This window comes from Bipolaris sorokiniana (genome assembly GCF_000338995.1).
Source record: "Bipolaris sorokiniana ND90Pr unplaced genomic scaffold COCSAscaffold_20, whole genome shotgun sequence".
Taxonomy (NCBI): domain Eukaryota; kingdom Fungi; phylum Ascomycota; class Dothideomycetes; order Pleosporales; family Pleosporaceae; genus Bipolaris; species Bipolaris sorokiniana.
In genome coordinates this window covers 4,187-17,644 of record NW_006911914.1, presented here as the reverse complement: position 1 = coordinate 17,644, position 13,458 = coordinate 4,187, and the positions used below count along the sequence as shown (strand labels likewise).

General features: G+C 43.9%; 4 protein-coding genes across 4 annotated transcripts; all 4 read left to right on the top strand.

Moving 5' to 3' along the window:
* Nucleotides 1-391: 391 nt before the first annotated feature.
* Nucleotides 392-762, top strand: COCSADRAFT_350677 (uncharacterized protein; the record flags this gene model as incomplete). Its single annotated transcript, XM_007707636.1, has 1 exon — nucleotides 392-762. A coding segment is annotated over one exon (249 nt), but the record flags the coding sequence as incomplete, so codon positions are not given.
* A 1,082-nt stretch (nucleotides 763-1,844) lies between these two features.
* On the top strand, nucleotides 1,845-4,394 carry COCSADRAFT_129499 (uncharacterized protein). Its single transcript, XM_007707635.1, has 6 exons — nucleotides 1,845-1,924; nucleotides 1,981-2,480; nucleotides 2,540-2,763; nucleotides 2,830-3,157; nucleotides 3,207-3,750; nucleotides 3,808-4,394. The coding sequence occupies exons 1-6, from the start codon at nucleotides 1,865-1,867 to the stop codon at nucleotides 4,324-4,326; spliced, it is 2,175 nt and encodes a 724-aa protein (XP_007705825.1). The 5' UTR covers nucleotides 1,845-1,864; the 3' UTR covers nucleotides 4,327-4,394.
* A 1,552-nt stretch (nucleotides 4,395-5,946) lies between these two features.
* Nucleotides 5,947-7,386, top strand: COCSADRAFT_350673 (uncharacterized protein; the record flags this gene model as incomplete). The annotated part of the gene is made up of 3 exons (XM_007707634.1): nucleotides 5,947-6,670; nucleotides 6,773-6,967; nucleotides 6,989-7,386. The coding sequence occupies 3 exons, from the start codon at nucleotides 5,947-5,949 to the stop codon at nucleotides 7,384-7,386; spliced, it is 1,317 nt and encodes a 438-aa protein (XP_007705824.1).
* Nucleotides 7,387-8,963: 1,577 nt separating this feature from the next.
* COCSADRAFT_278514 (uncharacterized protein) lies at nucleotides 8,964-9,340 on the top strand. Its single transcript, XM_007707633.1, has one exon. It carries the CDS (start codon nucleotides 9,108-9,110, stop codon nucleotides 9,327-9,329), a length of 222 nt encoding a protein of 73 aa, XP_007705823.1. The 5' UTR covers nucleotides 8,964-9,107; the 3' UTR covers nucleotides 9,330-9,340.
* Nucleotides 9,341-13,458: the final 4,118 nt, after the last annotated feature.

The following is a 13,458-nucleotide window of genomic DNA, read 5'->3' as shown; positions in this document are numbered from 1 at the left end:
CTGCTGCTCGCCTATATTACTTGTCGCTGCGTATATTTCTTCTTGGTTTAGGTTATAAGCCACTACGCCTACTCCTATCCCATCTCCGTCTTTAGTTTTAGATGCGTCTGAGTAGATTACTATAGAGTTATCCTCTATTGTTTGGATATAATCTTTGTGCGCGATTGCCTCTTCTTCTTTAGATTTCTTTGATATAGAGATAGTGTAGTTGAGAGAATCCCATGGTCTGAACCGATATGGGATGATCTCTTCTGTCTCTTGGGTAGATGGGATGGAGCTCGTGATGGCGCGTAGTTGTCTTGTCTTATTTGGCTGTTTTGATTGTTGAAGGGTTGTTTTTTGTAGTCTTTTAATAGCTTTTGTAATTGGGTGGGTGTGAGCTAGTTGTATAGCTCGCAGTGCAGCAACGAAGCGTAGGCAGCGTAAAAAAAAGCGAATACAGAAGCAAGGAGTGCTAACAAAGGGAGCTGGAGAGGATCTACTTGCTCAGCGTGAGGCTGATCAGCAGATTGCTCATGAAGAGCGTCAAGGAGGAGAGCGATCAGGTGCTAGTCGCCAGGCTCTTGCGCGCTGTAGTAGGTGTAGAGAGACTGGCCATAATGCGCGTACATGCAAGAAAGATACTATAGGTACTACTTAATCTACTATCTTAATACATATCAAGATAGTTACATTGTGGTGGCACTATACGCTTATAGAGGTGCGTAGGTTTGGTGGGTGCGCGACTCGCTTGCCTGCGCGACTCGCTTATCCATCACGTTATACATATATAGCTAAAATGTTCAGTGGCTGGGCCCAGCCACCTTACGAAGTTCAATGCACGACCTTCTTATTCAACATTTAACAGTAGGAAGGAGATATCTAAAACGATCATTGGGAGATGATTTTTCGTTAGTCATGTGCGTGGCCACACGAGATCATCATGCCTTACAATGAACAGAACCTACCAAGCAATCAGATACACCAGCAGTTAGACCTTGTAAACATCTGGCCCTAAGGTGCGACTCAAAGGAGGTAGAAGTTGCAGCCCCGACTACAGCTGCAAGCAACAGGGTATTATTAAGTAGGAAGGCGCAACGTCTGCCTAGGGCTATAGACAGCGGAACGAACAAGAGGTTACCGATACCCATACATAAAGAAGGGTAGCTCGTAAGCTCAATAATTCCTGAAGCATTAAATGACTACATGCATCTTAGTAATTTCAGTTTTAATGTTTTTGCCAAATATGAGATAGTTGGATGGTCAACTTACCCTTTGAGTTTTTTGTTTATATTCTGAGATCAACTTCCTAAAGAATAATGGCGCGGTTTGAATTACACTAAAGCCGCTAATGGTGTACAGGCAAACAGTAAGAAACACAGGACGCTGCTTCCATAAGCTGAAGTTCAATGGATCATCTGGATGTGCTGATGGGATGGGCAGCTGGCGAGTTCTGCCATCTTCGCCATGGACTAATACCCCGTATGGAGAGCCTTCCGAGATCATCTCATGCCTTTTAATATCCATCTTTTCCATCGTCAAACGGGATTATGGTATGCTTTAGCTGTCTTTGGAGTCTGGCTTGTTGTGTGTTGCGTCTGTTAGGAGAGTTTGGAGGACGGTTCTAGCAATAAGAATGTTGCAAGTACGATCGGGAAAGGGCTTTCTAGGCCTAATAAAGCATCACTACAGCCCCGGATGTAAATTAAAATGCGGAGAGATAAGTCCCCAGAAAGCTTGGTATCATGCGTGGATACGGTAGTCGGGCCGAACAGGATTATAAAAGGATATAGGCCGGGCCGATGGAGCGGACCGGCAAGTCGCGACCGTATATGCTTCAGCTCACTCTGCTCCTCCGACACCGAACCCACCAACCCAACGCTCTATGAGCACGATGAATCCACTCTCGGTCTCCGTCGCATGCTTACGGTGTCGAAAGCAGAAGGTTGATACCCGAAATCTTGATCTCGCACCAATGAGCAAAAGCTAACAGAAAGTCAGCTGAGGTGCACTCGCGAGCGGCCTGAATGCCGTCGCTGCGCGCGCATCAATCATGCATGCTCATATCCGCCACCTCCAAATCGAAAGGGACTTGCTGCCTGTCGCAGTCAAGGGCGCTTTGACTCTGCGGAGCAACACAGAGCGTTTTCGTGGGATAGTCGCTTGAACAACAACCAACCTTCGCTAGCTGATGCTTGTACTAACACAAATGACAATGATCGTATTAGTCGACATCTACATGACTTTTCCGCTAATACACTACAGAAGACGACACCCTCGTCGCTCTACACGATTCGTGGCAATAACACAAGGCCATCTATGCCAGATGGCGACGAAGATACGCATGTTGCTGACGAGGTGGCTTTGTTTCTGATCGAGATCTACTTTGAAAGACACTACCAGGCCAACCTTTTATTCTATAAACAGAGTTTTATCGATGACTACCTATCTCAGCGGCTCCCAGGCTATATTTCGAAGGCTGTATTCGCATTCGCATCAATGTAAGTGCACTTGGGTCGATCGAAGTCGCGTGATACAAGCCATACTAATAGACTCTGAGCTTTTTAAATCATGTACCCGGAGGTAATACATCAGGCAATCTCGAAATCTCGGATATATCCAGTGTAGACTGGCATGAGATTGGAGAGAGATGGGCAGAACGAGCTGGTCAATCTGTCTTAATGCAAGCAGATAAGCCATGTTTGGAGGTTGTTCAGACATGTCAGATACTCGCAATGTTCTGGTTGGCAAGATCGAAAACCGAACGAACGAACATGCATGCAAGTACGTTTCACAACCCAGGGCTTACATCGGTATGAAAGGTTATGGAGCGCTGACATCTGATGGTAGTGATTGCTTACCGGTCTTGTCGCATTTTGGGATTTCACCAGCAAAACCCTGAATGGGCCAAGCAACACCCTATTGAAGCTATCATCCAAAGAAGATGCCTCTGGGCTTGTTGGCTCACGCAGTGCGCAAGTCATGCCAATGCCAGATTTCTTACAGATTGTTGGGCTGAAGTTGTTGACTGTCCGTTGCCAGAGAGCAACCAGTCAGATCCTCGAATAATCGGAGAGCGTTATGTTGACAATGTTGGCTCAATCCATCAGCGAGGCATTATTGACAAGACTTCAAGACTAGATTTCCACACATGCTTAGTTATCATACATGGCCTATGGTAAAGTCGACTCTGCGCTATTCAGGTAATACAAGTTGACAATATTTAGGTGGGAGATTCAGCATTTCGTATTCTCTATGCAGAAGAATCCACACCCACCCTATGATCCGACCCCAATGCTCTATAATCTAGAGGAGAGGCTTCACGACCTTCATGCTTCAATGGATGAACGCGTTCAATACTTCTCAAGCTCTGGCGAGACCTCGACGAGTTCAACGACATTGGGCCAAGTTTTCTCATTGAACTTCACTTACCATCTTTGTTTTTGTTATATGTGCTCGGCGCTGGTACCCATACTTTCTTGCGGTATTCAAGTGCCAACGCTGCCAAAGAGGCTTTTGCGACTCGCTGCCGAACAGGCTTGGAAACATTCTTCGATCATGGTGGATATGACAGAACACTTCTTGAGCCGAAAGGGCGTCATATCAAAGTTATGGCCGATAGTTGGCTATGGGGCGTACGTTTGCACAGTCATTCAACTCCGTTGTTTCTTTGCCCTCCGTTCGCTAACCGTAGCGCGACTGAAACGCTGTGAGAACCTATTGTGTCTTACTGGCGAGCTCAAGAATTATTGGGGCAACATAAATACTTTCGTAAGTCCGGAAATAATACCTTGTCACCGTGGTCTTGCTTATTCTCATAACTCTTAGCATATGCAGGTGGATCGGCAATTGGCCAATGCCCGGAAGTTTTTGAATCCAGATGAAGACCTCACTAGTGAAACTCATATCATCCCGGAAAATCTCGTCGACGCTATCGCCTCTCCGGAAATATCAATCTTGGCCCGCTGGCGAACTTTTATTTCTGGCTACATCGCTAATCAAGATTATGAAAATCGATCGGTACATGCGCAACAAGATGGCCATCGACGACTGTCGTTAAGGAAAGCCCCGGAGGCCATTGAGCGCGAAATGTCCGCTAATATCGGAGAAAATATGACACTGCCAATACAAACCCAAAGCTCAGCTGAAGCTCCTAACACGACTCAAAGCTGGTCGATGCAACAGAGCATTCCCCCTGGCGAAACTCTTCACAACCATGAATCCTCTCAGATACAGCCGCCTGGACGAAATGGTGTTGGACTGTGGGAACAAGTACCAGCCATGTTCGCAGATCTTTTTGGACAAGACTTTCATGCTGCTAACGGCGAGCTTCTAATGGACACATGAGAGTTCCCATAGGACCACCTTTCAAGTACTTACTCAAAAACATGATAATCCAATATTTCTCTTTCACGCATTTACTCTCGAAATTAATGCATCATCGTTTGAAATCTTATATTCTACGCTATTTTTACAGGAATAAATTAACCACGCCCAACCCCTAGTGTGAGAACGTATTTCTAGACCGGGAAACAATGGTGTGAGAAAAGAAGTGGGCATACAAAAGGGAACCACGCGCTCATAAGGTATTCATAGCATCTTAAACCATGAAAGAAGCTTAACTTTTGCGTTATTACAGGTATCCAAGGCTCACGAAGAGTGGAATTAGGGTAAGAATTAGCAAAATCTTAATAAAAAACGGATTCTTTTCTTACCTGTTTGAAAGCATATAGCGTTGTAAAGAAGAAATAGATCTTCCTATACCGCAATAAGCTTTCGTTATGAAGTTATGAAGGTAGAAAGTTAGAGAGCGCTGCTATAATAAAGAGTAATGTTACAAGAAACAAGAAGGATGCTCTCCTTAATAAGAAACGAGAAGGCTGAATGTAACGGAATTACATGCCTATATATATTATACTACACTAGAATAATCAGTTCAGATTATTCTCGTGCTTACCTAGTAAGAACGTATAATTTAAGTTAACTATGATAAGAGTAATAATAAAATCTATCTATTCTTATATTCTTGTTATTTCTAGTTCTATTCTCTAGTATCCTATAGAAACATTCTTTCGTGGGAGGTCTAGAAGAACATAATATCTTATATCGTTATGGCATCCTATTCTTAGCGGGATGCTAGCTCTTAGTCGGAGGCTAGGTTACGTGATTAGTGCCCCGCGATAATCATTACTTTTTAATGTGGACGTCTATGGGCCTTTAGCTATCTTATTACTCGTTAAGGAGAGAATCCTTCCTATTACTTATAATACTACGTCTACTTACTAAAAAGATACGTACGAGAATAATTTGAACTGATTATCCTAGCGTAGTATAATATGTATAGGTATATAACTCCGTTTTACCGCGATAATCATTATTTTCCAACGTGGACGTCCATAGGCCCTTAACCTTCTCGTCTCTTGTTAAGGAGAGAATCTTACTTCCTTCTTGTTACTTGTATCATAACCCTGTGCACCAGCACACTAGGAGTTAACGCGTCTAATGTGGTGCATGCTTGCGCTAGCAGGTTGGGCTCTACTTACCTAAAGGTTGGAAATGTACGCTATATGCTTGTTCGAGAGAAGCGAAGTGATAATGTCAGCGTTATACTTCTATATCTGTTGATCGTCCGTTTCCTTTTGCTATTATAGTATTGCTGTAATAGTCTGTAACAATCGTGATTTTCAATGGGGTCTTGGCATCTCGGACCGACGCTTCTCTCGGATACGTTAGTTATCACTTTATCTACCTCGGTAACTGCTGTATGTAGTACAACTCGGACCGAACTTCAGCAAGCTAGCACTATACATATAATGTGAATCCTTGTGTGCTGTCGCCTACAATTACTCATTCTTCAAAACGTCCGTTTTCAACGAGTATTCGCGTCTTTTTGCATCGCTTTAAGCACCTCATTTTACTCGTTAGTTCGGTACTCGAATTATTGTGGGATTTAGTTGCGATTGAAACATGACGACTCTAAAGTATATCATGATACAGCACGCTACGGTCCTGTCTATGGATCCAAATATGGGCAATTTGTTCAATTACGATATTCTCATTAAGGATGATACAATTGCTGCCGTGGGGCCGGCGCTCTCTATTCCTAAACATAGTAAGTGCGACATCATTGACGGTACGGACAGCATTATCACTCCCGGGTTTGTGGATGGTCATCACCATATGTGGCAGCAATTCCTTCGTTCTGTTACGAACGACTGGTCACTTCTTGATTACCTGATCAACATGCGCACTAAATATAGGAGCTTGTTCACCACCGATGATATATACTTTGCTCAATATGTCGCTGGACTCAGCCTACTTAGTAATAGGGTGACCACGGTTCTTGATTATTGCCATATTATCAATGCGCCGTCTTTTGCAGATGCTGCTGTGCGAGGCCTTAAGGACTCTGGAATCAGAGGCACCTTTTACTACGGTTTTTATCCTAACCCTCCAATGCTGGTATATATAAGCGGAGAACCTTCCGAAAACTTCACTCAGGAGCTACACGAGCAGGATGCCGTCCGTGTACTGAAAGAGCATTTCCCTAATAACGATCCGAATATATCATTGCTCACATTCGGCATTACACCTAATGAACCTAAAGCAACACTAATAGAGACGATCAAGGAAGAACTGAGAAAATCACGCGCAATAGGCGCTAGGCTTATTACGTACCACGTCGCTATAGGTTATTACGATATAGCTTAGCGAAAGATTGTGTAAGAACTAGCAGATAACAACCTCCTCGGTCCCGATATTGTGTTTAGTTACGGCGGAAGCTTAACTTAAGGCGAACTTGCCGCTATTAAAGACAGCGGTTCCGGTATCGTGGCAACCCCAGACACTAAGCTCCAAATGGGGATAGGACATCCTGTTGCCTTCTATGTAATTGACAATAGCTGTCATTCCTGTCTCGGTATAGATATCACATCTAATAACAGCAACGATTTTATAGCGCAGATGAGACTGGCACTACAAACTCAGCGTGTAAAAGATAACTAAACAGCTTTCCTCAAGACTGTAAAGCGAAAGACAGAAGAAGTGTTACGTATGGCTACGATTGGCGGCGCTGAAGTAATGCGTTTGCAAGATGTAACCGGTTCGATAACAAAAGGAAAGAAGGCTGATTTAGTGCTGTTTCGATGCAATGAAATTAACTTATTTCCTAGTTTTGACCCAGTTAGGACGGTGGTATTTCACATGTCGCATAGTAATATCGATACAGTCATTGTGGATAGGAGAGTGGCGAAGAGGAATGGGGAATTAGTTAGAGTAGATTGGCCGAACTTGCGAGAAGAAATTAGATTAAGGTTAAAGAGAATTGTGGATAAAGTAGAGAAGATTGATATGACGAAGTACAGGGAGAGATGGGAGAAGATCCTTGGTCTTTGGGAGGGGAAGTAACCTTGTCAACCTAGCACTTGTTACCACTGAGTGTACTATGAAGGTAGTACTTATGCGATCCATAGGTAGTTGCTTACTTAGCATTCTTGCTGCCTTTAACTGCTTGTTATAGCTTTCTTAACAGAACAGCCTTCTGCGTCTTTACTATCTCCACTAGTTAACAGATTTGAAATCTGTACTTTTGTCAGAATGTGGGCATAGTTTGGACAGTTGATAGAATCTAGGTGCTTAAGCACACCCGGATTCTGTGAGCAGCGATTATACATAATCCGCTGCTATCCGGATCACCTATAACAGCACACGCTGCAGATTAAGCCGCAGTATCTAGAGTCCTTGTGTACAGCTAATAAGAGCGACCTTCGCTAAGGCTATAATCTAGCTAAGACTAAAACTAGAGGCTCTATCTTATATAAAAAGTAATAGCTAGACGACTCTAAAAGAGGCGCGCAGGCGCGCCTCTAACGAGATAATAAGATTAATAATTAATTAGCATTAATTTAATCTATACATAATTATTATAACTATTTATTATAGTTTTATTTCTATTTTTAAGAACTATTACTATTAGATAATGAAGAGTATTACTACCTCTACTAATTTATTAATAATCTATTAACTGATCTAAATCTAATATAAACGCGTGAGCTAATTAGTAGAACGCGATAGTACTACTACGCTTAGTATAACTAACTAGAAGCGCGCTACGTTACCTATAATTTATAGGAATAGGTTAATTCTAATAGAATAAAGCTACTTTTAATAGAGCTAACCTCTCTAAAGCTCTTAGAGTACGGCGACTATACGCTAATTAATACGCTGCTTATAGGGTAAGTACTAACTAGGTTAACTAACTTATCTATCTTAGGTTAGTAAGCTTATAAGGACGATCCTAAGGTCTATAAGCTTAAAATAAAGCTATATAAGGTAGATTTCGCTTAGTATAAAGCTAAAGTAGTAAACCTCTAGTAGATTAAGATTCTAATCTAATCTACTATTATAGCTTACTTATAGCGCACCTGCTATCCGCCTAGTAGATTATGTAAAGGGCTGCGCCCGTGATCTCTACTAAAGAGGATCACGTGATCTTCGACCACGTGATATACCTTCTGTACGGACACGTGATCAGAAGCGAGCAGGTATAAGAGAAGTCTGTACTTAGTTATCTTCTCTTTTTCTTATCTTTTAGCTTCTGTACGATAGGTAGAAGTATACTCGTTCGCTAGACCTCTCCGCCTATAACATAAGCTAAAAGATCACTTTAACCCTTCTTACTCTTTTCTCTCGTACGGAGCGAGAGAGAATTAAGAATACAAAACGAACAAGATATAACGATAGGGCTACATGAGCCTATACTAAACCCAGAATCTAGTAACGCCCCGCTAAGGCCTCTAACGTACGAGGAGCTCGCAGAAAGCTGGAGCTAACTTAATGTAACGAATAATCTACTCTGACGAAACCTAGACTAAATAGCTATAAGACTTAAGGACGCTAAAGGCGTACGAGAAGAACTCTAAGAGATGAAAGCCCTTTTCCTCCGTACGGTATAGGGGCAAGCTACCCCTAACGCACAGACTTCTAATCTCACGCTAAGTATAGAAAGTTAGCAACCTCCTAGCCAGCCTCTAGCTACGCCTACGCCCGTACAAGAGTTTAGAAAAGCTAGACTCCCTAATGTTAGAATCTTCGAGAAAGGCTCACACGAAGAATACACGCAGTGGAAGATGCAGATCCGTACGAAACTATCAGCGGATTATCTAGCTTACCCTACGGAGTTCTACCAAGCTTACTATGTAATCTCCCGTACGGGAGGACTAGCCTTTTTAGTATTACAGGCTTACGTACAAGACTTCACGAGCAGAAATCTATCACCTAGCTTGAGCAAGCTTTGGGAGCAACTAAACGCGTTCTTCGAAGACCCTTTAATTAAGCAAAAAGCTCTATAGTATCTCCGTACGACTAAGTAAGGAAAAGGCGAGTTTCTTTTCTACATACGAGCTTTCAATCTAAAGTTCAACGAAGCTGGTTTCGGACAAGATAACGACGCGCTGAAAATTAACTATCTCAAGAATTCTCTTAATAGGAAGCTACTACGCTACCAAGCTGGGTACCAGCCTCCTTTAAACGAGACGTACGACGCCTTTGTTCATCGACTTAGGAACACTTAGGAGAATCTTAAGGTAATTAACCAACTCTCGTCTAACGCGCCCTCTTACTTAACCTCTCTTCCTACGTCTACCCCAGCTGCCGTGGACGAAATGGACTAGACGCCTAATATAGGCGCCATGCGTCCCTATACGAGGAACGAGTACTAGGGTACACAAAACTAAATTACTTAACGCAAGGAGGAGGGCAGCTGCCTACGCTGTAGCATCTACGGCCACCTCGTACGACAGTGTAAAGCAGCAGTCCCAAAACGCACGCGCAAGCTAGAGACCGTGACAAAAGTCCTAGCTGCTACCTTAGAAGACGAAAGCTCGGACGAGGGAAAAGAGGAGCCCTAGTCTAAAAACGCCGACTAGGGCAGCCAAAGCAGGTTAAGCAGGTCGTACGACCTGTCCAAGAGCTACTTCACTAACTAAAGCCTACTCAGCTAATGTCTATAGACGTAATTGTTAATCTTTTAAAAAACGCTACTGCTATAATTAATAATGGGTGCTGCACTTATGCGATAGTATGTGAAAGACTCGTACGAGAACTTGACCTGCCGCGCGTATCTATCCCTACTAGGGAGATTAAAGATGTTAATAACTAGAAGAGCACTGTAGGAGCCATTACTTAATTTACTATAGACGTTGGAGGGATTAAGCGAAAAGCAGCCGCTTTCATTACCACGTCTACGTACGAGTACGACATCATCTTAGGAAAAACCTAGCTTAAAGATGTAGGAGGTGTTATTAATGCGGCCGGACGAACACTTCTTCTTCCACGTTACGATCTCTCTATGCCTAGCACAGAGAGAACCAAACCACTATAGAACTTCGCCGTAATCTCAGCAGCTACCTTTCAGGCCCACGTACGACGAAGCCGAAAACAGCTAGCTTTGTAAGTCTTCGCTACCAGTCTCCAAGACATTAAGAAAGCTCTCCGTCCAAAGACGCAGCTAACTATAGTAGAAGTAACTAAGTCGCTTCCTTTATACTTACGACCGTACGCCTCCCTATTTACCTCAAAGAAAGGAGACGAGCTCCCGCCTCTACGAGGCCCAGACGTTAACTATAAGATCGAACTGATTCCTAAGGACGACGGGAAGCTGCTAGAAGTCCCGTACGGACCTCTCTATAATATGTCTAGAGATAAACTACTAGTACTACGCAAGACACTATACGAGTTACTTAAGAAAGGGTTCATCCGCGCAAGCAACTCCCCCGCCGCGTTACCAGTCCTCTTCGTACGGAAACCTAAGGGAGGACTAAGATTCTGCGTAGACTACCGCGCCCTAAATGCGCTGACTCGTAAGGACTATTATCCGCTGCCTCTTATATGGGAGACGCTAAATTAAGTCGGACGAGCAAAGTGGTATACAAAGCTTGATGTTACAGCCGCCTTTCACAAAATTCGGATTACTAAGGGCTAAGAATAGATGACTGCTTTCTGTACCTGGTTTGGGTCGTACGAGTGGCTAGTTACTCCTTTTAGGCTTGCTAACGCTCTTAGCACATTCTAGCGCTATATTAACTGGACGCTGCGCGAGTTTCTAGACGATTTCGCTTCCGCCTACTTAGACGATATCCTAATCTACACGGATGGCTTAATATTCTAACATCACGACTACGTACGGTAAGTAATTAAGCGTCTGCAAGCTGCGGGACTATAGCTTGAACTTAAGAAGTGCGAGTTTGACGTCTAACGTACGAAATACTTAGGATTTATTCTTAAAGTAGGGAAGGGCGTCTTAATGGACACGGAGAAGATAAGAGCTATTTAAGAATAGGAAGCTCCAGCTACCGTACGAGGCGTGAGAGGGTTCTTTGGGTTTGCCAATTTCTACTGTAGATTTATCTCTAACTTCTTAAGACTGGTAGAACCTCTCGTACGGTTAACAAGAAAAGACGCTAAATTCGAATAGAGCCGAGACCAAGAGCTGAGCTTTGCCGCCCTTAAGGAAGCTTTCCTCTCTGATAAAGTGTTAGCTGCCTTCGACCTAGACAGGCGGATAGTGGTAGAGTGTAACTCATCTAGACGAGCAATAGGTGCTGTACTTCTACAAGAAGACGACAAAGGTACCCTACGTACGATAGCTTACTTCTCCTGAAAGCTACTAGTTCATGAAGCGAACTACCTAATCCACGACAAAGAGCTACTAGCGGTGATCTACTACTTAAAAGAGTGGGACGCTAAACTATAAGGCGTACGAGAATTCGAAGTAGTTACAGACTATAAGAACCTAGAATACTTCACCCATAAGTAAAAGCTCTCTAAACGCCACGTACGATGGAACTTAGAACTAGCCCGCTTCCCAAATATGAAACTCCGCTACCGCCCTGGTAAGGAGAACGTACGGGCGGACGCCTTATCTAGGCGAGACTAAGATATGCAGAAGGACGACCTAGACGAGCATTTAGCATTAAGAGAATTTATCATGCTAGTGCCAGCCCAGACCTAGGAAAGTATTGCGGTTATACCTGTACGAGACACTACCGACACTTAAGAAAATATCTCTCCCCTAGTGTCGACTACACTGCCGCGACCACCGCATTTTCCTACGCTCGTACGAGATTATTAGGATAGCGCCGCACAAGAAGATTCCCTATACTAAGAAATAAGAGCGGCTATGTGGGAAGGAAAACGATCTCTCCCTAGCTCTCGTAAGATTACTATCTCTTTAGGCGACTGTACGATTAACGCTAAAGATAAGTTATACTAGCGTAATAGAGTATAGGTACCTGAATGTGAACCACTTCGGACAGGAGTAATCCAAACTACGCACCTGTCTCTGCTAACAGGACACCCTAGACGAGAGGAAACATACAGAATTATCGTAAGAGAATGGTATTAGCCAAACATAAGCACTAATATACGCCGTTACGTACGGAATTGCGAGCTATGCTGGAAAAGCACCCCCTGGAGGGACGGGAAATATAGGTACTTGAAACCATTACCCGTTTCTAGTCGTACGTAGCAACATCTAACAGTCGACTTTATCACGGGTTTACCTAGCTCTTAAGGGAAAACTAATCTTATAGTAGTGAAGGACAGACTAGGCAAAGGCATCGTGCTAATCCCTATGGATAAGATCGAGACAATAGACGTCGCTTAGGCCTTTGTATAGGAAGTCTACTAGCATCACAGCCTTCTACAGTCTATTACGTCCGACCGCGGCCCCCAATTCGCCAGCTCTCTTTGGAAACAGGTCTGCCAGCTACTTGGTATCCAGAGAAATCTCTCAACAGCCTATCACCCACAGACGGACGGAACAACAGAGCGCGCTAATAGCGATATAGAAGCAGTCGTACGGATCTTCTGCAACTACGATCAAGACAACTGGGCACAACTCTGCCCCCTTTTAGAACTTATGCTCAACTCCCGTACGAACACGACAATAGGAGTTTCACCTTTCTTCCTGCACCATGGTTACCATAACACTCCTTTCCCCCAGCCCCAAACGGTCACGCAAGCCGACGAAGTAGGAGAAGCTGCAAAGGAGATTGTCCGGACGATTAGTGATGCTGCTAACTGGGCTATATCTGCCATGACCTACGCCCAACAAGAACAAGAACGACAAGCTAACAAGTCCCGCAGACCAGCGCCCACCTACCGCGTAGGAGACTGGGTATGGCTAGACTTACGCGATGTACGTACGGCTAGAAGTAGTAAGAAACTTGATTGGAAAAGCGCCAAGTTCCAGGTTGCTCGCGTACGAGACCCTTACTGGGTGGAATTAGCCGTGCCATGGGAAACAAAGACTTACCATGTAGACAAGCTCCGTCCGGCGGCTAACGACCCATTCCCATCGCAGCAGACGGACGACACCAACCCAACTGCTACAGTCGTACAAGATAACGAAAACAATGAGGAACACTTAGAGTGGACAGTACGAGACATCACGGACGAGAGAATAAGGCGCAGGCAAAT